This window comes from Pteropus medius, unplaced genomic scaffold (assembly GCF_902729225.1).
Source record: "Pteropus medius unplaced genomic scaffold, Ma_sr-lr_union100, whole genome shotgun sequence".
Taxonomy (NCBI): Eukaryota; Metazoa; Chordata; class Mammalia; order Chiroptera; family Pteropodidae; genus Pteropus; species Pteropus medius.
Genome location: NW_024344370.1, coordinates 10,825,902 through 10,847,654, shown reverse-complemented (window position 1 = coordinate 10,847,654; position 21,753 = coordinate 10,825,902). Strand labels below are relative to the sequence as shown.

The 21,753-nt window shown below is 33.1% G+C and overlaps 1 protein-coding gene across 2 annotated transcripts in view; it reads left to right on the top strand.

Annotated features, from left to right (window-relative positions):
• Positions 1-21,753, top strand: part of TRIM23 (tripartite motif containing 23) — a 30,551-nt gene that overhangs the window by 873 nt on the left and 7,925 nt on the right. The window contains exons 2-7 of one of the 2 annotated variants that reach the window (XM_039870064.1): positions 3,569-3,731; positions 7,183-7,304; positions 9,078-9,356; positions 9,925-10,107; positions 12,648-12,863; positions 16,276-16,410. In XM_039870064.1, coding sequence (XP_039725998.1) covers positions 3,569-3,731; positions 7,183-7,304; positions 9,078-9,356; positions 9,925-10,107; positions 12,648-12,863; positions 16,276-16,410 — 1,098 coding nt within the window. Of the gene's footprint in view, positions 1-3,568; positions 3,732-7,182; positions 7,305-9,077; positions 9,357-9,924; positions 10,108-12,647; positions 12,864-16,275; positions 16,411-16,437; positions 16,934-21,753 lie in introns of those variants that run through there. The other variant, XM_039870066.1, reaches the window with a different exon arrangement.

Below are 21,753 nucleotides of genomic sequence, written 5' to 3'. Positions count from 1 at the left end.
AATTCATTTTTCCCTTCCATTATATATGTGGAAAAATCTGGAAGGGAAGACTGATCACAGTGGTTTGTAGAATAACCTTAAGGATTATTTGTGATCAGAGAAGTTGATAATTCTCATTCCTGGCTACATATTAGAATCACTAAAGACTTTTAAAGAAACTACCGATGCACTCTTCCCAGTTCTGATTAAGTCGACATCAGTATATTTTTTACATTCCGAGAAGTGATTTTAATGTGCAACCAGGGTTGATAACAACTGTACCAGATAATATCTGAAGTTCTTTTAAGATCTTGAATAATAGACACTTATGATTTTTTTTACCTAATGTTGGTTTTATATAACAAATGATACATTTTAGCTCACAACTATGTTATCAGTCAGTTTTGGTTGTTGCTTCATCTGAACTTTATACATTAATGAAGTTATTCTGAAGATACACAGCATATCCGAGATGCAGAGGAGCCATCTTATTATTAGGTATGTTCTGTAGTTGAGATTTTATTTATTGAGTTGTATTTTTTCTAAGTAGAGAATACTTGAAAATTACTTTGTGAATTGAATTAAGTTGTCATTGGAATGGATATTATTTCTATACTTCTTTTGTCACTATGTTTGCCTTAAAATCTCAAAAATATACCAAAGCCTGATGTAACACCAGTTTGTTATAGCACAGTTTGTCATATCAGAGGCTCACTTTGTTCATTTCCATCTTTACTTGTGAAATGTGCCTGAGCTGTGCAGTAGGACAGTCCTTTTTGGCAAGAGCCTCATGACATAATTTATAAGAAGTATGGTGGCATAAATTTTTTAAAAATATTGTCATTTTCATAGATGAAAGCAAGAAGTATTAATTGGAAGGTAAAGTTTGAGGTATATTGATGCTAATATAAGGTAAACTGGCCTCAATGAACAAGTTGATAATGACATGGCTTTTATTATTAGGGAAACAAAAATAAAAATCGGATATGAAATTATTTGCATTCAGGAAAGAATCAGGAAAGTTTCTTTTGAATAGTGAGCCTTCTTAGTACTTTTAAAATATGGTCTGGTTTATTAAATTTCATTTACATGTAATGAAGTTGTCTTTGGCAGATTTGTGAAGTTTTTAAAATTAAGAGCTTTTTTCCTCTCTAGGCCTTAATTTCTTACAGTTAGCCAAAATTCCTATTCATAAATATTGAAGAAAGAATTTCTTAACTCTGTTATTTACCAAGACGATGAGAAATAGTCTAGTAACTTTATTTTTGGACCTGTGTTTGGTTTACTAATCAGTGGAATTTTACTAGTTCTTTTTGGAAAATCCTATGATAACAACATAGGTAAGTTCTTTTATCTTACCTAATGACAGGATCGGAGATATAACATATGAATGAACTAAATAAAATTTTAATTCGGTCCTTTGGAGTTTATTGTCATAAACAAGTAAAATTTATTATGGTGTCACATTAGTGAGAACATTTGTAAAAATGTTGCATTTTTATTATCATTCTGTAGTGAATCTATTTAATAAAATTTGATATCTAAATGAAACTTTTTTCCTGCCTTTTAAAAAAATATAGAATAAATTGAAGTGTGTGTGAATAATATATATAATTTATATGTAGCTGTTCCCAGCTATTTCCTTTCTTCATAGGGAGCCACCATTCCAATGTAATCAGTTTCCTGTGTATCCTGCCAGAAAGATAAGATGCCTATATAACGATATATACATAAATATATTCTCTTTTTTCTCCACTTTTGTACAAAAGTTCATATATTCTATATATCCATTTTCACTTTGCTTTATTCATGTGAAATCATTGTGTGTGTGTACATAAAAAACTTCCTAACTTCTTCACTAGACTACATAGTTTTGCAGTATATGAATGTACCATGCTTTATTTTCTAGTCATGTGTTGATAGATTTAATTGCATTTCAAAGTGTTTTGAATGAGATTGAATATCTTTTCATATATTTAAAGAACTGTTTTCATTTTCTTTTTTGTGAACTATGTGTTAACATTTCAACTTTTTTTGAGCCATACTGGGATGCAAGCCAATAACGAATTATCTGTTTAGTTACAATGAGAGATATTTGCATTTCAGGCACTAAGTCCAAAATAATTGCAGAGTTAGGGTTACAGTTTTAATGGATTAAGTCTGATTTCTATTCTGGGATTTTTGTTTTTTTGTTTTGTTTTTACTGTGTACTGTATATTTTTTGTAGATGGCTGAACTGTTTTAAAATTTTTATTTTGTCGGACTTTATATAAGTACATAAGAGTTGGTGTTTGGAATACCCTGTTCCTGAGAGCTTTTGGGTCTAACAGGAAAAAACAGATTGGAAAGTCAATAAAGTCTTTTGTATTAAAGTATTTTGTACTAAAAAAATTAAAGTATTTTGGGTGTTAAGAGAGACACTTATTCATGGTACAAGGGGACCCATGGAATACTGTGGTCATTTCAGTTGGACTGAGCCATGTGTAGACCTGAGAGATATGATGTTTAGGAATTTGTTGGTTTGTTAATGTAAAAAAGGATCCACTAGAAAAATGTCTATTTAGCTTCTCCTCAGCATTAGCATAAAGAAAGAGACAAAAACAGTTTGTCATGTTCCGGGAACTACAGACTGTTTGATAAAGTTTGAGAATAGAGTCTGAAAGGGGGTGACAAGCAATAGGACAGAGACCAGATTTTGGCATGTCATGGATGACAGGCATAGGAGTTTGTGGTACCATTAAACAGTTCAGTATGGGTATTTTTAAAAATTAATTAAAATTGTGAAACACTTCAGATGTATTAAGAAATAAAAGTACCAGAAATCCTTCATTGATAAAAATACACTTTGTTGACTAATAAAATATAAACTCATGGGCCTGGAAATCAGAGTATGCTGATTCTTGTTGCCTTTCTTTTGACCGACTACATGGCCTTGGGCAAATCATGTACTTGTAATTGGAACTAGACAGACAAAATAGTTTTTAACCTAGGGGTATATTTATTAATTGAGAATGAGGAATTGAAATTTAAGTCAAAGATAATTGCTTTCTTCTCTTTTACAATTGTATAATGTAAAAGAATACTAGAAAGTACTTCAGAATTACTTATAATCTTAACAAGTTTTTGTTTTATTCATGTGAAATCATGAAAGCAGAAACTTTTTACAAAGATAAATTGTCATCTTAGCCCATGTTTCAAATTGCTTTGTCTAAATTAATGATGATTTTTTTAATGTTAGGTAATTGTGGAAAAATTGTTTAAGAATCCATCTTTGGTAGAATTGTTACAGATTCCGATATAGTGCATCAAGCCATAATTTTCAAAAGATAAAGATGATGTTAATTTACAACATTACTTAGTCTCTGATACTTAACATTTCAGGATTTCACGGTGATTTAATTTTGGTAGTATCTGTCAAAAGAAAGGATAAAAGGTGATTTAAAGTTTTAGAACCTAGACAGTTTTTTTCATGGAAGAATAAAGTCATTTAACAAGATTGATTTAATATATTACATCTTTTTTTTTAATCTTAAATAAATATGCTTTTAAAAATCATTTAAAGAGCACATGTTCCCTTTCTAACTATTAGGTGCTAGAGTGTGGAGTTTGTGAAGATGTCTTTTCTTTGCAAGGAGACAAAGTTCCTCGCCTTCTTCTCTGTGGTCACACAGTTTGTCATGACTGTCTCACCCGCCTGCCTCTTCATGGAAGAGCAATACGTTGCCCTTTTGATCGACAAGTAACAGACCTAGGTAAGAAGATATGTATGTATTTAAGATTTAAAATTGTTTATGTAATACAAATGTCATAGAAAACAATTTGTTTCTACTCGATTTTTAAAATTATATAATTCCAAGGAGGAATTATATTAAACACCAGTAGGCTTGTAGTTTCTATTAACACCAATAGGCTTGTAATTATAAACTAGTTCACTCTTAGGTAGTAATTTTATTTCATCTTCTGGAATGTTTATATTAATACTTATATATGAAGAGCTTTAAGACACCTGAGAAAAACATGCTAACCTTACTCAGAGAAATAAGAAAATTCATTTGCCTGAAGCCATTAATCCAATAAAACAATGTTTCCTTAATAAATGAATAGGCCAGAAATGAAATACTGATCAGTAATTTGCGTGTCAGCATGTATTTATTTACTAATATCAGACACAAGTGTTTGTAGCTCGCGATAACTACTTGTTTTCTGTTAAAATAAGTTAAAAGGTTTTGTAGATTTTTTTCAGTTTCCTGCGTACTTTTAAAATTTATATATTTCAAAATGAGTTATTACTGTGGGATATCAGATTTGGAAATAATAACATATATTAACACTTGAACAGTTATTTTACAGACATAAGTTTTATAAGTTTACTCTTTTTGATATCAGAATATTCTCCAAAATAAGTTGTTTAACGTTGTCATTTTCTTTTTCTAGGTCAGTAGCACTATTTGTTTTAAGGCTATTTTAATATATTTATACTATATTTCAGGTAGAACATGTTCAAAATAATTTATCCTTAAAAAAAAAAAAGCAGGAGTATCCAGATTTTTAGACTGGCAAGCTTTAAAATGCTATGAAATGTGAAATGTTTTCTTGTAGGAGAAGAGTAGATTTCTTAAGGTTTTGGTAGTATTTGGCTTAAATAAATGCATAGTATGCCTATTTGCCAGAAAACTAATATAAGACAGTGTTAGCATTATTATAGATGATGATAACTTATTATTAGCCAAGAAATAATAGAGATGGGAGGGGGAGATGTCTGTATTTTGACATTCTTTTATTTGGCCTTTTATTCTGTAAGATATATATATAAATATCATGCCATCTTAATAGAAAACTATAGGAATAGACATTTTAGAAATAGTAAATTTTTGCATATAGAGGATGGGCCTTTCTACCTTTTTGAAGGTACATAAATACCAAAGTATGGGTTGTTACCACCCTTATTGTTTAACTAAACTTAGGAATTTATGATGGAATGGTTAGTCATATCCTGGATTGTAATTAATCATGATTGCTATCATATCAATAATAGAAAAAAACAAACCAATAACTCTGCCTTGGATATAGACTGTAATTACTATATCTTTGTAGATTAGATTTTTACTGTGATTTTAGCTTATGGAATATGTGTTAGTGACCCTTGGTATAGTTCGATGTCATTTAAAAAATCTTTTTAATTGTATTACAGAAATAATTTATATACATTGCAGAAAATTTGAAAATTTATAAAAGTATAAAGAAGAAAACAAACTACTATTAATGTGAATCAGAATTCTTCTCTAGTCCAAGAACAATATTGGTTGTTATTTGTGGTAGTTATAAGAATGGTTCAGCGATATTTCTGGTTCTTCTTTTGTCTCCGCATGGTAACATTGTACTTTCCTGTCCTCTCAAAGTTAGCTATGGCTATGTTATTTCCTTTTAACCAGTGAAATATGAATAGAAGTGAAATGTTAACTTCTAGAAAGAAGGTGTTAAGGGATTTATTGTAGGGGAAGAGCAGGTTTCTTAAGGTTTTGGTAGTCTTCGATTTAAATAAATACATAGTATGGTTTGCAGTAAATTCTTTTCCCTGCTACAGTGAGGTGGCCCAGGTGGTTGGAGGCTCAGTGGCCTGTATCCCTAATCATGGCCAGTAGAGAACACAACCTTTCTGGTCTTCCCCAACCCTAGAGGTGTTGCATAAGCAAAAAGTGAATCTTTGTTGTTTTAAGCCATTGAGATTTTAGAGTTATTTTGACAGTTATAGAAGTGTTAGAAATATACTGGGCAGTAGATAGATACTGCTAGGAGTTTATGTGTATCTGTTCATTATATAATGACAATATTTGGAAAATTGTCAAGATCATATTTTTAAATAAAGGACTTCCTTAGTTTACTTCTTAACCTTTAAATAAATAGAGTAGATACAACTCAGATTGTAAAACGTTTGTGAAAAATTAAAACAGTTAACAAGAAAGCCTTGTGAGGCAGCAAGTTTTGGTGGAAAAATGCTGATTAGCTGCAAAACGTACTTGGGAAAGGACACCACAGAAGTCAGAGAAGAGGCTAAAGATTTTTAGCCTGATTTGAAATGTTTTTGGAGGACCTCCCCCTCCCCTCTCCTCCCCTCCCCTCCCCTCCCCTCCCTTCTTTTTTCTCTTCTTTCTTTTTTTCTTTTTAAAGAAGAGATGGGCTAAGAGGAAGGGGAGACCTGCAGCCAGTGACCCCATCATCCTTTCATTTATTCATTCAGTATTAGGTGGCAGCTATGTGTCAGATGGTATTTGTTGCATAGAAGCTCATAATAACACATAACAGATTTATTCTTTCTAACTTCTGAAGGATCTGGCTTTTATTTATAGGCACAGAAAGTGAGAGAGAGAGGAAGAGAAAGAGAGGGAGAGAGAGAATGTATGCATGTACAAATGCATGCTTAATCTGGCCTTTTATGGTCAAGTTCAGGGAAAAAGAAGCATTGTTCCTTATTCACATGTGTCTAGAGTCTTATCTACTAAAGAGGGATTGCTGTCTTACTTTGATGTGAAGCTCTGTAAATTTGCTTGAGGAGGAGTTTTTATAGTCATAGACTGCTATAGGGTTGTAGGTTAGAGAAGTGTGGGGAAAATATTATCTTTAGCTGTTCTAGTTTCAGTTTACTTAGAGATGGAGTTATTTTAGGTTAAGTGTATCTTTTATACAGTGCTTTTCAAACATAAGTCATAACTTATTTGTGGCCATGAAATCAATTTAGTTGGTTGTGACAGAATATTTAAAAAAGAAATAGAACTAAAAACATCAGTGTGTTGCACACTATAAGGATGACTATTGGTGTGTGAAACTATTGTTTCAGTTATATATATGATATAGGATCCTGGGTTGCATTGTAAATTGTATTTCTTACTGTAGGTTGCTATATTTCAAAGCACTTGTTTTAGAATATATAGTAAAAGTCAGGGACAAAATAGGATTTGTAAAATTAAATGATAGAAAAATAATAGAACTTTATGTTTGTACTTAGAATGTTGAGTTCTGTTTTTAACGAGAATATTAAGATAATTGTTCTAGCATAAGAGGAAAATGGGAAGAATTTGAATTTTTAAAATTGAGACATTATTAATGACTAAACTAGTTGACTTAGAAGTTACTATTGAGGTATGAAGTTAGATGACTAATATTCCATTCTGCTAGATTTAGTTTTTGTTTTTATATTTATCCTAGGAGATTCAGGTGTCTGGGGATTGAAAAAAAATTTTGCTTTATTGGAGCTTTTGGAACGACTTCAGAATGGACATATTGGTCAGTATGGTGGTGCAGAAGAAGCCATTGGGATATCTGGAGAGGTATTGATTGAGCTTGGTTAAATAGTTGTTATAAGCATGAATTTTTTCTTTTAATTTAAAATATTTGACATTAAAATCACAATGTTCTCACTCCATCAGGTAGGATACCAGAAACACAACTTTTTATTACATTATAGTTCTTAAGGCGACAGTACTTGTAGTAGAAGAAAAGTAAAACTGAAACTTGAATTCCCTGAAAATGCTATATCCAAATTATGTTTCATGTATAAACATGTCTCCTTATCATAGTTCAATTCTATCCTAAGATAAAGTGAAAAATTAAGAAGATCATGGAAGAATAAGAAGGACATGTCAGCTACATTAAAGCAGAGGATGCAAAAGTGCATCAGTCAACAGTATAGCACAGAGAAAGAAACAGGAACTCCATGAAAGAGGTTATTTAGTGTAGAGGAAAAATGCCTTAAAGATAGCAGTAGTTCCTCAGGGAATTCCTGCTATAAAATATCTGCATGAGAAGGTTAAATTATGTGTAGTTGTATTGTCTTTATCCAGACAGGTAAATATGCAGTAAATATTAGAAGTCCATAACACAGATTAAAACACATTTTTAACAGAGAGTTGTCTGCATAGCTTATAGACTGTTCTGGATATAAGAATAGTTGTTGTAAATAACAGTTAATGATTTTGGTGATCAACTTTAAAACCATATGTTTAGTATCAAGGAAAAAATGTCAGATTGATTTCCACTTCTGTTTTCTTAGATCATGATTTCTTTATGTAAAGTGAATTGGTGAAATGAATTTCAAACTGAAGCATTGTTTTCTGAAACTTTTGCTGTTCTTTCACATGCTGTATCTTATCTTTGTTTCAAAAGACATTAGACTATTATCTAATGTTGACCTTGTAAATTATTTGTCTGGTCCGGAAAACAGAAGACGTGAATTTTTTATTTTACATGTATACATTTCTTATAATTCCAAACAAAACTGTTTAACTTTGGGTTCATTTTTTATTTCATGTGATGTTGAATGGAATCATTGATGTATTTTCTAAATTTTATTTCTGGAAAAAGTTTCCAAAGCATTCTTATCTGACATGTGAAACTTTCCAACTTGAAATGCTTTTTAGTAATTCATGAAAATGAGAAATAATATATAAAAGTTTATATATAACAGGTTTTATTTTTTTTAAATTGCTTAAATCAGTGGCTTTCAATCAGAATCATGTGATAGACTTACCTGTGGAGCTTTAGGAAAAATATACAAGCTCAGGTTTCATCTATACCCTATTGAAATAAGTATTTTCCAGGTTGGAGTCTTAGTGTACAAGTTTTTAAAAGCTTCGGGACTGATTCTCATGCACACCCCTGGTTATCTAAATAGCATTTGTGCTTCTCTTCTTCCTATACGTCATCATGACAAATAATATTTAAAGCAGTGGGAATGTATTTAATATTAGTTTTTTAATCTTAAAAAAAGACTTCTAACCTCTATTCAGTTTCTTCGTGTAAAGTGAGAGGATTTCATGGAGGACATCTTTGTACTGACTGTGAATTTATGAGAATAGTTTTATTTTTGGCTTCAGATTCATAGCATATATTGGTAATCAATTTTGGAAATAGCTACTCACTTTTTATCTATAGAAATGAATACTTTCTCAGATGAGTAGCAAATGACCTTTGTACTTAATTACCTGTGTATTTTCATATATAAAGTCTGTTAGTTAAAGAAATTATAAGCTTTTATATTTCAAAATTTGTCATGTTATAATAATTGGGATTCAGTTTTAAGAAATTAATTTTTTGTTTATTAGAGCATCATTCGTTGTGATGAAGATGAAGCTCACGTCGCATCTGTATATTGCACCGTATGTGCAACTCACTTATGCTCAGAGTGTTCCCAAGTTACTCATTCTACAAAGACATTAGCAAAACACAGGCGAGTGCCTCTAGCTGATAAACCTCATGAGAAAACCATGTGCTCTCAGCATCAGGTGCATGCCATTGAGTTTGTTTGCTTGGAAGAAGGCTGTCAAACTAGCCCACTTATGTGCTGTGTCTGCAAAGAATATGGAAAACACCAAGGGCACAAGGTATGAATATAATTAAACTGGACGACTCTGCCTAGTTTACCAGCCTGCCATTTATTTTCACTGAGTTGGTTCTTTATGCTAAAAGCAGAGATTGAAGAGAGTAAGTGATGAGTGAGTTGAGCTTGGTAGCCTAAAAAGAAATGAGAGATTTAATATATGAATAATAATAATTTCAGAGAGGCCTCATGATTCTTTCTTTACTGAAAAATAGCTTTCCAGCAGGAAACAAAAGTTCTCTTCTTTGTATGCATGTTTTCATAATGCACTGGATTGTTTTGACAATATTTATGTCTACTGATGAACTACTGCCTATGATAAAATTTTAGAGAGTCTTTTGGGTTTTTGTTTAGTGATAAATGGACTTCCAAATATTGAATTATTTCTTCACAAGATAAATAGTTTTGGAGTGAAGGCGAATTAGTATTTTGTGTGCTGTACTTTTTGTAAATGTGTTAAAAAAGCCACTTGTGGCTGATGCTTTTTTTATTAATAGGCGTGATTTAATAGTTTTTTATATCATTAGTCAATACTTTGAGTTTTTTTTCTATAATTACATTGTATTTTATAGCATTCAGTATTGGAACCAGAAGCCAACCAGATCCGAGCATCAATTTTAGATATGGCTCACTGCATACGGACCTTCACTGAGGAAATCTCAGATTATTCCAGAAAATTAGTTGGAATTGTCCAGCACATTGAAGGAGGAGAACAAATAGTGGAAGATGGGATTGCAATGGCCCACACAGAACATGTATGGATTTTCTTTCTTCTTTACCTTTTTACCCTTTTTCCTTCTTACTTTTCACCTTCTAATATTTACTGAGTAATTATGTTGTGCCAGTACTGCACTAAACACTGGAAATAATTTTTTTAAGTTTCTATCTTCATGGAACTTAGAATCCATCATGGAAGAGAGACAGTTTCAAGTGTGGTAGCTGTTTATTTTGTGGGAGAAGTACATGATGCCTTGGCAGTACATAAGAGGGGGACAGTAATTTAGGTGGGTCAGGTAAGACTTCACAGAAGATATGATGTCTAAACTGAGATTTGAAGTAATTTAGTCACGGAGAAGAGCGGAGTGGGAAGTGAGTTGTTCCAGAGAGGGAAGCATAGAATAAAATGCTTGGAAATGAGAACTGGACATATTGTAGAACGTTTAGTTCACTGTGGATGAAGCTTGGAGTATTGGGTAGGGCATGGCAAGAAAAGACATTGGAGAGGTAAGGGCCAAATCATGCAAGATCTTGTTAGCCATGTTAAAGAGTTTGGACTTTAAGAGCATAAGAATAACAACCAGATTTTCATTAAGAAAGGTTACTTTTCAATGCAGAAAATGAATTGGAAGAGCAAAAAGATTGGAAGCAGGAAGACCTATTAGGAGGTGCTGAAATTATCCAGCTGAGAGATGTTATGGAGGGAGAATGGAGAGTAGAAGATGGATTTGAGATTTTAAAGAAGTAGAATAGGTAGTTCTTAGTGATTGATTAATAATACTGATTGGTTAGGTAACTTGGAGGGTCAGGCACGATGCATAGGTTTCTGTCTTGCCTAACTGGCTGGATGGTGACATCATGCACTAATGGCAGAAAAGAAAGAGTTTTGGGAGGGGGTAATGGGACCAATGTGATAAGCTTAATTTGCATGTTGAATTTATTCTTTGAAGTAATCAAGGGGAGATACCCTCCAGTGAACTGAAGAGTAAGTGGGCGTTGGGAAGTGAGTGTGCTAACTTTTAAGAAATTTGAAGAGAAGGAAGGAACTAAGGTGGTAATTGTCGTTGCTTTTTAAAACTGAATTATAGAGAAAGGAATCTTTTCATATGGGAATATAAAATAAAAGGGCAGACAACATGTAATGTTTTTTTTTTAATCAAACAAATTTAAAGCTAAGTCGTTGAGGAATAATGTTAGAACAGCTGTCAAATATAGCAGCCATTAGCCACATGTGGCTAAGTTTAAATTATTTAAAAATTAAATAAAATACAAAATTTTAAATTTAGTTCCTCATTTTCACTAGCTGAATTTCAAATACCCTTCAAGTAGTAGCTTATGGCTATGATATTGGACAGCACATGTATAGAACATGTTCATCATCACAGAAAGTTTTTTTGGATATTATTGTGCTAGAGTAGAAATATACATTCCCTCAGGAAATATTATCGAACACATACCAACTGCTTAACACTGTTGTGGCTGAGGAAACACCACTGTACAAGTCAAAAGCTCTGTTTTTGCAGAGTTTACATTCTACTGTGAGGGGAGAGACAATAAATAAACTGCTTATGGCAGCAGTATGTAAGGCGCTTTGGAGAAAAACAAGGGGAAGGGTGGAGTGCACATTTATGTGGGATATTCGAGGACAGATTAGACCTAAAAGAGCTAAGAAAGAGAATCGTGCAAATATTTTGGGGAGAGCATTTCAGGCAGAGAGAAAAGCATGTGCAAACAGGCCTGAAGTTGGAGTGTGCCTGGTGTGCTTAAGAATCTGTGAGAAGGCTAAGTGAGCTAGAGTAGAATGACTGAGGAGGAGTATAGCAAGAGTTGAAGTCTGAAAGGGTCTTATAGGCACTTGCTCTTCTTTCTGCCAGGAATGCTCTTCCTCAAGATATTCATGTGGTTCCTGGTCTTAACCTCCTTCAGGTGTTTGCTCAGATGTCGCTTTCTCAGCGAGTCTGTCCTTGAACACCCCTTATAAAGGACTTTGGCATTTACGCTGAGTGGAATGGGAAACAATGGAAGAGTTGAGCAAAATAATTATCTTTCTGTCTTATTTTAAAAGGATCAGTCTGGCTGCTGGGTGGAGAATACATTGTAGGGGGCGTAGTAGATCTAGTGAGGCTAATTAGAAAACTATTATAATAATCAGATGAGAAATGATAATGGCTTGGATCAGGTTGATAGAGGTGGAAGTGTTGAGGCATGATTAGGTTCTGGATATATTCTGAAGTCTGCGGAATTTGCTGAAGGATGAGTTTTGAGATATGGAAGAAAAGTGTTGAAGATGATTCTAGTGTTTTTATCTTGAACAACCCGGAGGATGGAGTTGCCATTTATTGAGATGGAGGAAACTAGGTTGGGGGTGGGAGAGACTGGAGATGAGGTATTCCATTTTGCTTGAGATGTCATTTAAACAGTTAGATATCCAAAGGCTATGATTAAGGGGAAAGATCTAGCATGGATGTATAAATCTTAGAATTTTTAAGGATATAAATGGCATTTAAATTTTCATTATTTCACATATACAATCTTAGTTATGGTTACAGTTGTTTAAAACTTATTTTTATTTCCTTAGGTACCAGGTACTGCAGAGAATGCCCGGTCATGTGTCCGAGCTTACTTTTCTGATCTACATGAAACTCTGTGTCGTCAAGAAGAAATGGCTCTAAGTGTTGTTGATGCTCATGTTCGAGAAAAATTGATTTGGCTCAGGCAGCAACAAGAAGATATGACAATTTTGTTGTCACAGGTTTCAACAGCCTGTCTTCATTGTGAAAAGACTTTACAACAGGTAAGTAGTTTAAACACAGGAAGGACATAGTTGAAAAAGGATTTGTAAGGTTAAGTAGATAATTACCTGAGGTATACACTAGTTTAGTTTATTACTTTAATAAATTTTTTTTATATTATTATATGTTACCACATGCTTATGACACGGTCTCTAACCTTGAATTGTTTCACTAACCATATCAGTGTCCTCTTTCATGTGCTCTTCCCACCATAAAACCATGGGTTCTAGAACCGCTCTAACTTCTTGTCATTCTTCAGTCATGCTAAGCCATTTTCTCTGCCAAGTATGTACATTCTTTGGTGGGCTTACATCTATCTCCCTTTCCTGATAGTCTAGCCCACATGTTTGTGATTCTTTGAAGCTCCTTCTTTGTTCTTTTTTGTGTGGAGGAGAGAGGGGTACCTCCCTAGCAGGTACTACCTATCGCTGCTCTAATTCAATGGTTCTTTGACGTCACAGCAAACCTTTGTTTTTTTCATGGTTGAGGTATCATAAGCAATTTGTCACCCAGTTTGCAGATGATGTACGTTTTAAATAAATTAGAATTATGGTTCTTTTAACAAAATGTCAATCATTTCTATTTTGGATTTGCATTCATGAATGGGCTATCTAAGGCTAATTATTGCCCTAGGAATTCCCAATAAGCTGCAGTTGATCTTTACTGACATATTGCTAATAATTGTGTTGATTTCAAATCATTGTAGAGCTAAACTTTGAGAGTTTTTTCTTTAAAAGCAGATAATCTGATTGGAATTATATGAATGTGGCCAGGCCATAACCATATCACTCTTGAACTGTTTAATCCTTATTACATTGAATTATAATGATGTGTTTGCCATTTCTTAAGTTGTCTTTGAGCTCCAATCCTATTCTTCTGTATTTTGCTTTGTGATGCTGGGACAAACTCTACAAATCACATATCTGCTTTGCCAGTTGGCCCATGTTAGTTTAGCCAATAAGGGACACTAGAGAAAGACTAGAGGGTGGAGGTAGTTTCCTGTGGGTTCCCATTTGCTTTGTGTTCCTGTGAAAGTCACTCCTTATATGAGATAATTTTCCTCAGATATTTGAGTTTGAGCTCTGTGGGTCCCCTCCTGTAAGTTTCTAAGTTTTAATAATTCTAGCATCTCCCCTTTCGTTCCCCAGCCCAAAGGGTAGTAGCTATAACCACACCTTGTTAACAGTTCTTCATATTAAGTTCTTTCTGTTCATATGACTGATGTGGTGTTTGTCTCCTGACTTGAACCTGAATGATACAGTATACGTATTTGTCCTAGCTCTTGACAGGCTGCATCTTGTATATCTTTATATGTTGAAATTCTTCGTATCTGGACAGAAAGAGCTTAATAAATACTTGTTTAGTGGGTAATCAAGCCACACAACAAAATCAAAATGGATCATGTCCTAAATCATATTTACTTGCAAACTTCAAGGTCAAATTTTAACATGTATTTTATTAAAAAGTACATTTGTAGTTACTGAACTATTTAGAAGTATTTTAGAGTTTCCGAAGCATTGTGTCATAGTGGCTGGTAATTGTTAATGATGTGGTATTATCTCACTATGTTAATGCTAATGAAATTAGGGTCTTTGATTTATTCTTCATATAGACCTATTAGTTTCATTCTGATTTTTGGCTACAGAACCCTAACCACTACAAATATTCTTAAAACTTCTGCCAGAGATAATTGAACAGAGGAATGGATGGCACATCGCACATTTTATTATCAATTTTGAGAACAAAATTTAATCATCCCTCCCCTCTAAGTTCAAGGCATGATGCTGAATGGTGAGGATTTGTTTATTCATTTAGCAAACGTGTCGACTGCTTACTATATGTCATGTACATTCTAGGTACATGGGATATATCAGTAAACAAAGCAAGCAAAAAGTCATAATCTTGTAGAGTTAACATTCTACAAGAAGACAGACAATAAACTGTAACCATATCTAAAAATGTAAATTATATAGTATATGAAAAAGTATGGAGGTACAGCAGATTGCATTATTAAATAGTCAGGGTAAGCATTAGTAAGAGAAGGTGAGATTTGAACAAAGACTCAAAGAGGAAGTTGAAAGAATTAGTTTAAGCACTTTTGGGAGGAATAACAGTCCAGCTGAGGAATTGGTTAGAGCAAAAACCCTAGGCAGCATTCCTGGAGTGTTTGAGGTACAGCAAGAGGCCACTGTGGATGGAATAGAGTAAGAGAAGGAGGGCAATAGAAGCTGAAATCAGAGGGGTTGGGGATTATATATGTGGGCCATTGGAAGGACGTCAACTTTTACTGATTGAAGTGGGGAAACCGTTGTAGAGTTTTGAGCACAAGAGTGACTTGATTGTACTTTTTAAAAGGATCACTCTACTGATGTATTAAAAATAGTTTGAAGGAGGGCAAAGATAGAAGGAAGGGGTTCAGAGCTTAGGGAGTTGTTGTAGCATTCCAAATGAAAGATAATAGTGGCTTGGATAGTGAGGGTTAGAGGTGCCCAGATTCTGGATATAAGATACAATTTGTTGACAGGTTGAATGCGGGGCATTAGGGAGGAAAAGATAAGAGTGAGTAACTTTAAGGTTTTTATTCCAAGCACTGGAACAATGGAATTGCTATCACCTAATATGAACATGCAACAGTGAGCAAAAATCGACACCACTGCTCTCATCATTGGGAGATATGTCTTATGAAGACAATATTGGCGTATGTATGGAATACCTGGAATAATATTTAAGAAACTGGAAAGGACTTGACTTTGAGGAAAGGACCTGGAGCTTTAGAGTGAGAGGGAGGCTTGTCAGTTTGACCTGTAGTCTTTTTTTTTTTAAACCAATATAGGTATATTTTAAATTATTTGAAAAACATTATATAGGAGTACAATATACATACAGAAATGTGTTCAGAACTGTTCAGTTGGCTAAATTTTCAGACAGGATATTACTGTATAACCAGCCAGCACCCAGATCAAGTAACAGAACATTACTAGCATTCCAGCAACCCCTCAGACATCTTTCTAGTAACTACTTGCTTTTTCCTTTAAAGGTAAACTATCCTGATTTCTAATGCATACCTTATTTTTTGCCTATTAATATAAATGGAATCATACAGTATGACACATCATGTTATTTCTTCTTTCATACTCTATATTATTTTTGTAAAATTCATGTCATCACATGTAATTGTGGCCCATTCTCATAGAGTGGTATATAGTGTTGCATTTGTGAATGTACCGCACTTTATTTCTTCATTCTTTTGTTGATAAGTTCTTAAATTATTTATTAATGCCTTATTATTATCTTAATCAAATTTACATTTAAGTTAACTTTGAATACTGTAATGTTAAATGAGCTTTTTTTTGAGTTTTGATGATAGCTCCTTTATTTCTTTAACATGTTTATAAGAAATATTTTCTTTTTTAGGATGACTGTAGAGTCGTTTTGGCAAAACAAGAAATTACAAGGTTACTGGAAACATTGCAAAAACAGCAGCAGCAGTTTACAGAGGTTGCAGATCACATTCAGTTGGATGCCAGCATCCCTGTGACTTTTACAAAGGTAATGTCCTGTACTTCATTTTTAGGTTTGTTTTTTGACAAATGATAATTATTTATATTCCATGATAATCAGCTTGAAAGACAACCAAGAAATTAATGAATCATAGGACTTAAAAAAAATTTATTAGTGGAAAATACAAAGAGATATAAAGAATCTTCCTGTACCCAGCACCCACTTTGACAATTAAAAACTTTTAATTTCATCTCCCCTTTTCCTACTTCCCTTTCTATCCGCAGTCTCCTAGGTTATTTTGAAATAAATCCCAAATCATATCGTATTTCATCTATGAAATATTTTTCAATATATTCCTATAAGGTAAAGACTCTTTAAAAACATAACAAAATACTGCTATCACACCTAAAAATTTTAATAATAAATCTCTAATACTATCCATTATCCAGTTAGTATTCAGATTTCTCAGATCGTTAAAAAAATTTTAAGTTGCTTTTTTTGAGACAGAATCCAGACGAAGCATGGATGTATTTTAGTTTCTTTTAAAGTGGATTCCTCCTCAGTTAAAAAGGTTTGTGCATTCCATTTTGCTTTCTATTTTTAGGGACTGTATTATTTTAAATTTAATGTTGTTTTATAGTTATGTGAAATATTTACTCGATCCAGAGTTAAATCTACAAAACAAGGTTCATTCAGAGCAGTCTAGCTTCTATCTCTGACCCTTGTACCCTTGCCTCCCTTCCCCATAGAAAACCATTTATAATTTTTCGCAGTTTTAGTCATCATTTAAAAAAATGGAGAAATATTTCTATATATATATCTGAACATTCCCTATATTTAATGGTAGAATACCTTACGTACTTCTATACTTTGCCCTTTTCACTTAAGTATATATCCTGGACAATACACCATCTCTATAGCAGTATACACTGACATTTTCTGTTCCTCTTTTCAGCTTCAAGATACTTTATTGTGAGGGTATATTACATTTTTTTTTTATTGTGGCAAAAACCACATAATATAAAATTTATCATCTTAACCATTTTAAATGTACTGTTCAGTATTGTTAAGTATATTCACATTGTGTAAAACAGATCTCCAGAAATGTTTCCTCTTGAAAACTGAAACGCTATGTCTTACAAACAGTAACTTCCATTTCCCCCCACCTTACCAGCTCCTGGTAACCACCATTCTATTTTCTGTTTCTTGGATTTTGACAACTCTAAATATCATGTAAATGGAATCATACACTATTTGTCTTTTTGTAACTGGCTTATTTCATTTAGCATAATGTCCTCAAAAGTTCTTGTATGTCATAGCATTTTTGTCATCTATATTGAGACAGAATTTCCTTCCATTTTAAGGCTAAATAATATTACATTGTATGTAGCACATTTTGTTTATCCATTCATCCATCAAAGGACATTATGGTTACTTCTACCTCTTGGCTATTGTGAATAGTGCTGCTATGAATATGGGTCTGCAATTATTTCTTTGAGACCTTGCTTTCAATTCTTTGGATATATATCCAGAAGTAGGATTGCTGGATCATATGTTAGTTCTATTTTTAATATTCTGAGGAAATGCCATACTGTTTTCCATAGTGGTTGCATTGTATTATAATCCCACCAGCAGTGCACCAGAGTTTGAGTTTTTCTACATTTTTACTAACACTAATTTTTGTGTGTGTGTGGCTTTTATTTTTGTTTTTTTTGATAGTAGCCATCCTAATTGGTGTGTGGTGATATCTCATTGTGGTTTGGTTTGCATTTCTCTGATGATTAGTGATGTTGAGCATCTTTTCATATGTTTTCTGACTATCTTATATCTTCTTTGGAGAAATTTAATGTAAGTCCTTTGCCCATTTTTTTGAGTTGACTTTTTGTTGTCGAATTGTAGTTCTTTACATATTCTGAATGTAAATACATTATCAGATAAATGATTTGTAAATATTTTCTTCTGATTTGCAAATATTTTTTTCCCAAAACCTAGGTTGCTTTTTTTTGACTGTCTTTGATTCACAAAATTTTTTAAGATTGTTACTGTCTTATTTGTCTGTTTTTGCTTTTGCTGAGTGTACTCTTAGTGTCATATCCAGGAAGTCATTGCCAAATCTAATGTCATGAAGCTTTCCCCTATATTTTCTTTTAGGAGTTTTAGTTTTAGGTCTTGTGTTTAGGGCATCAATCCATATATTTATAATCTAATTATTTATAATTGTTATATCTTTATAAAGTTACCCTTTTCTCATTATATAATGACCTTCTTTGTCTCTTATAGTGGTTTCTAACTTAAAGTCTATTTTGTTTAATGTTAAGATCACCACCCCTGCTCTCTTTTGGGTATGATTTGCATGGTATATCTTTTTCCATCCTTTCACTTTGAGCCTATGTATGTCATTAGATATAAAGTAAGTATCTTGTAGACAGCATATTGTTGGATCTATTTTTTTTAAAATCCAATTAGTCAAACTTTGTTTTTTGTTTGGGGAGTTAAATCTATTTTTATTTAAAGTAATTATTAATAGGTAAGGACTTACTGTTGCCATTTTGTAAATTGTTTTCTGTATATCTTATAGCTTTTTTGGTCTCTTCTTCCCCTCTTACTGCTTTCTTTTGTGTTTTATTTTGTAGTGACATGGTTTGATTCCCTTCTAATTTCTTTTTATGTATATTCTATGGATTTTTTTTTGTGTTTACTATTATAATTACATAAAATATCTTAGTTATAACATTCTATTTTGTACTAACTGCAATTGCATACTAAAAACCTTACTTTACCCCCTACACTTTGTTATTCATGTCACAAATTACATCTTTATATATTGGATACCTATTAACAGAGCCTTAATAGTTTAAAAAATATTTTTGTTATTTCAATTCTATAAAAATTAATGAACCAAAATTACAATAGTACAGGTTACTATTTTTTCATGTATTTACCTTTACCACTTTATTATTTCATAATGCTTTGTGTTCTTTTTGTTTGAACTTGAAGGACCTCTTCAGCATTTCTTATAGAGCAGGGGTCAAATGGTAGTGACTCCCTCAGCTTTTGTTCTTCTGGGAAAGTCATTTTTTCCTTCATTTTTGAAGGACACTTATATGTAGCATTCTTGGTTGACAGCTTTTTTTTTTTTTTTCTTTCAGCACTTTGAATATGTCCTCCTACACCTTTCTGGCCTCCAGAGTTTCTGCTGAGAAATTGGCTGATTATGTTATGGAATTTCCCTTGTATGCAATGAGTCACTTTTGTCTTGTTGCTTTTAAGATTCTTTGTCTTTGACTTTTAACAGTTTGATTATAGTGTATCTCATTGTGGATCTCCGGGTTTATCCTAGTTGGAATGCATTGAGTTAGAATTTTTATGTCCATTTCTATCCTCAGATTGGGAAGTTTTCAGCCATTATTTCTTCAAGTAAGCTCTCTCTGCCCCTTTCTTTCTTTTTATTCTTCTGGTACTCTCACAATGCATATATTGGTCTTCTTGCTAATGTCCCATAAATCACTTTAGTTTTCTACTTTTCTTCACTCAGTTCTTTTTTCTCCTCTAACTTGGTGAGTTCAAATGACTTGCATTCAGGTTTGCTGATTCTTTCTTCTGCCTCGTGAAGCCTACTGTTCAAACTCTTTAGTGAACTTTTTCAATGCAGTTGTTATATTTTTAGCTCCGGAATTTTAGTTCTTTTTTGGAGTTTCTTTGTTGATATGCTCATTTTGTGCATTCTTTGCTTTCCTGATTTAGTTACTTGTCTCTGTTTCTTTTAGCTTACTGAGCATTTCTATGATAGGTATTTTAAATTCTCTGTATGGCAGCTCATAGATCTGAATTTTTTTCAAAGTCAGTTTTTAGAATTTTTTTGTTCCTTCAATTGGGTCATGTTTTCTGTTTCTTTGTATCCCTCATGATATTTTGTTGAGATTTGGGCATTTGAAAAAACATCTACATCTCCTAATCTTTATGAACTGGCTTCGAGCCTGGGAAGACCTTCACCGATCAGTCCAGCTAGAGATTCTGGGACTTTTCAAACCTTTTCTGGGGTTATATCTTCTCTGGGCTTGTGTGTGTGCTTTTACTTATCTTAAATTCTCTAAGCACTTTGGCCCTACATTTTCTCAGAGTCTGGTAATCTCTTGCTCCCCATGGTGTCTCCCTGTGCAACTACAGCTCCAACATGGCATGTTCTTGCCTGTGTTTCAAGTGGTTTTCAAATATGCCACTGGTCCCTAAGAGGTCCAAGTCAGGTGAGACAGAAACCAGTCTCTAGGGCAACCCCCAGATGAGTCAGAACTTTGGACACTCAGTCCATTCTTCTGTTTCTGCCCCAAAGAAGGAAGCTTGTATGGGAGTTTCCCTCCTGCTTGCTCCGTTATTGCCAGGTCGGGGTAGGGACATAGATGCGTATGCAGAAATCTGTGAATTTTCCTACCCCTTTTGTTGGAATCCCTTCTTGCTTTTATGTTGGCCCGGGTGCTTTAGCTTCTCAGCTGGTCTCTCAAGTTCTCACAAAGGTATTCTGGTCCATATATACTTTTTATTTCCGAGGCTTAGGACTATACTAAAGTGTGGATTTCGAGCCATCATCATAAGGATAGTAAGTGAAGTACATGGAGTAAATGAAAACATGTAGAATGAGAAGCTGGCCTCATACAGATTCTCAAGAATACCAACATTTAAGAGGTAGATAAAAGGAAAATGAGAGGGAGCATCCAAAAAAAGGTAGGATGAATACCAGGAAAATTTTGAATCATAAAAGCCAAGAAAAGAGTGCTCATATGAGGAGGCAAAATGATAATTGCTGACACTTGTATAGCACTTATCATATGCCAGGAGCTGTTGTGGGCACTTATATGTGAATTTTTAAAAACTGATTCTTGCAAAAATTGTATAAGTTTGGTACTATTTTTATCCTCATGTTATAGATGAGGAAAGTGAAGCAGAGAGGTCATGTAGTTAGTAATATGTACAAGTATGTTTATTGCGAGTATGTTCATTATTTATAATATAAAGAATTCAGAGATGACCTACCATCTGTCAGTTGAGAATTGGTTACATTGTGGTTCATAGAATATAATGAAGCAGTTGAAAGAAAAAGGTCTGTCTTTATGTTTTGAAATGAAAAGGATTCCATAATATACTGTTGAGTATAAAAGTTAGTTGCAGTGTATGGTTTTTTATTAAATTTTTAGAAGTGTATTTGTCTTGTTTGTATATTAACCAGTGTGTGCATAGGATAGAGAGATATACATGAAATTAACTGGATGTTTCTGGGAAGTGAGCAGCAATTTTCATTTTTAATTAATAATATATTTAGCACAGCATAAAAACCTTAAAGAAGATTCAATTAAGCTAAAAAATCTGGGGAAATTAAGTGCCGTTTTTTTTTTTTTT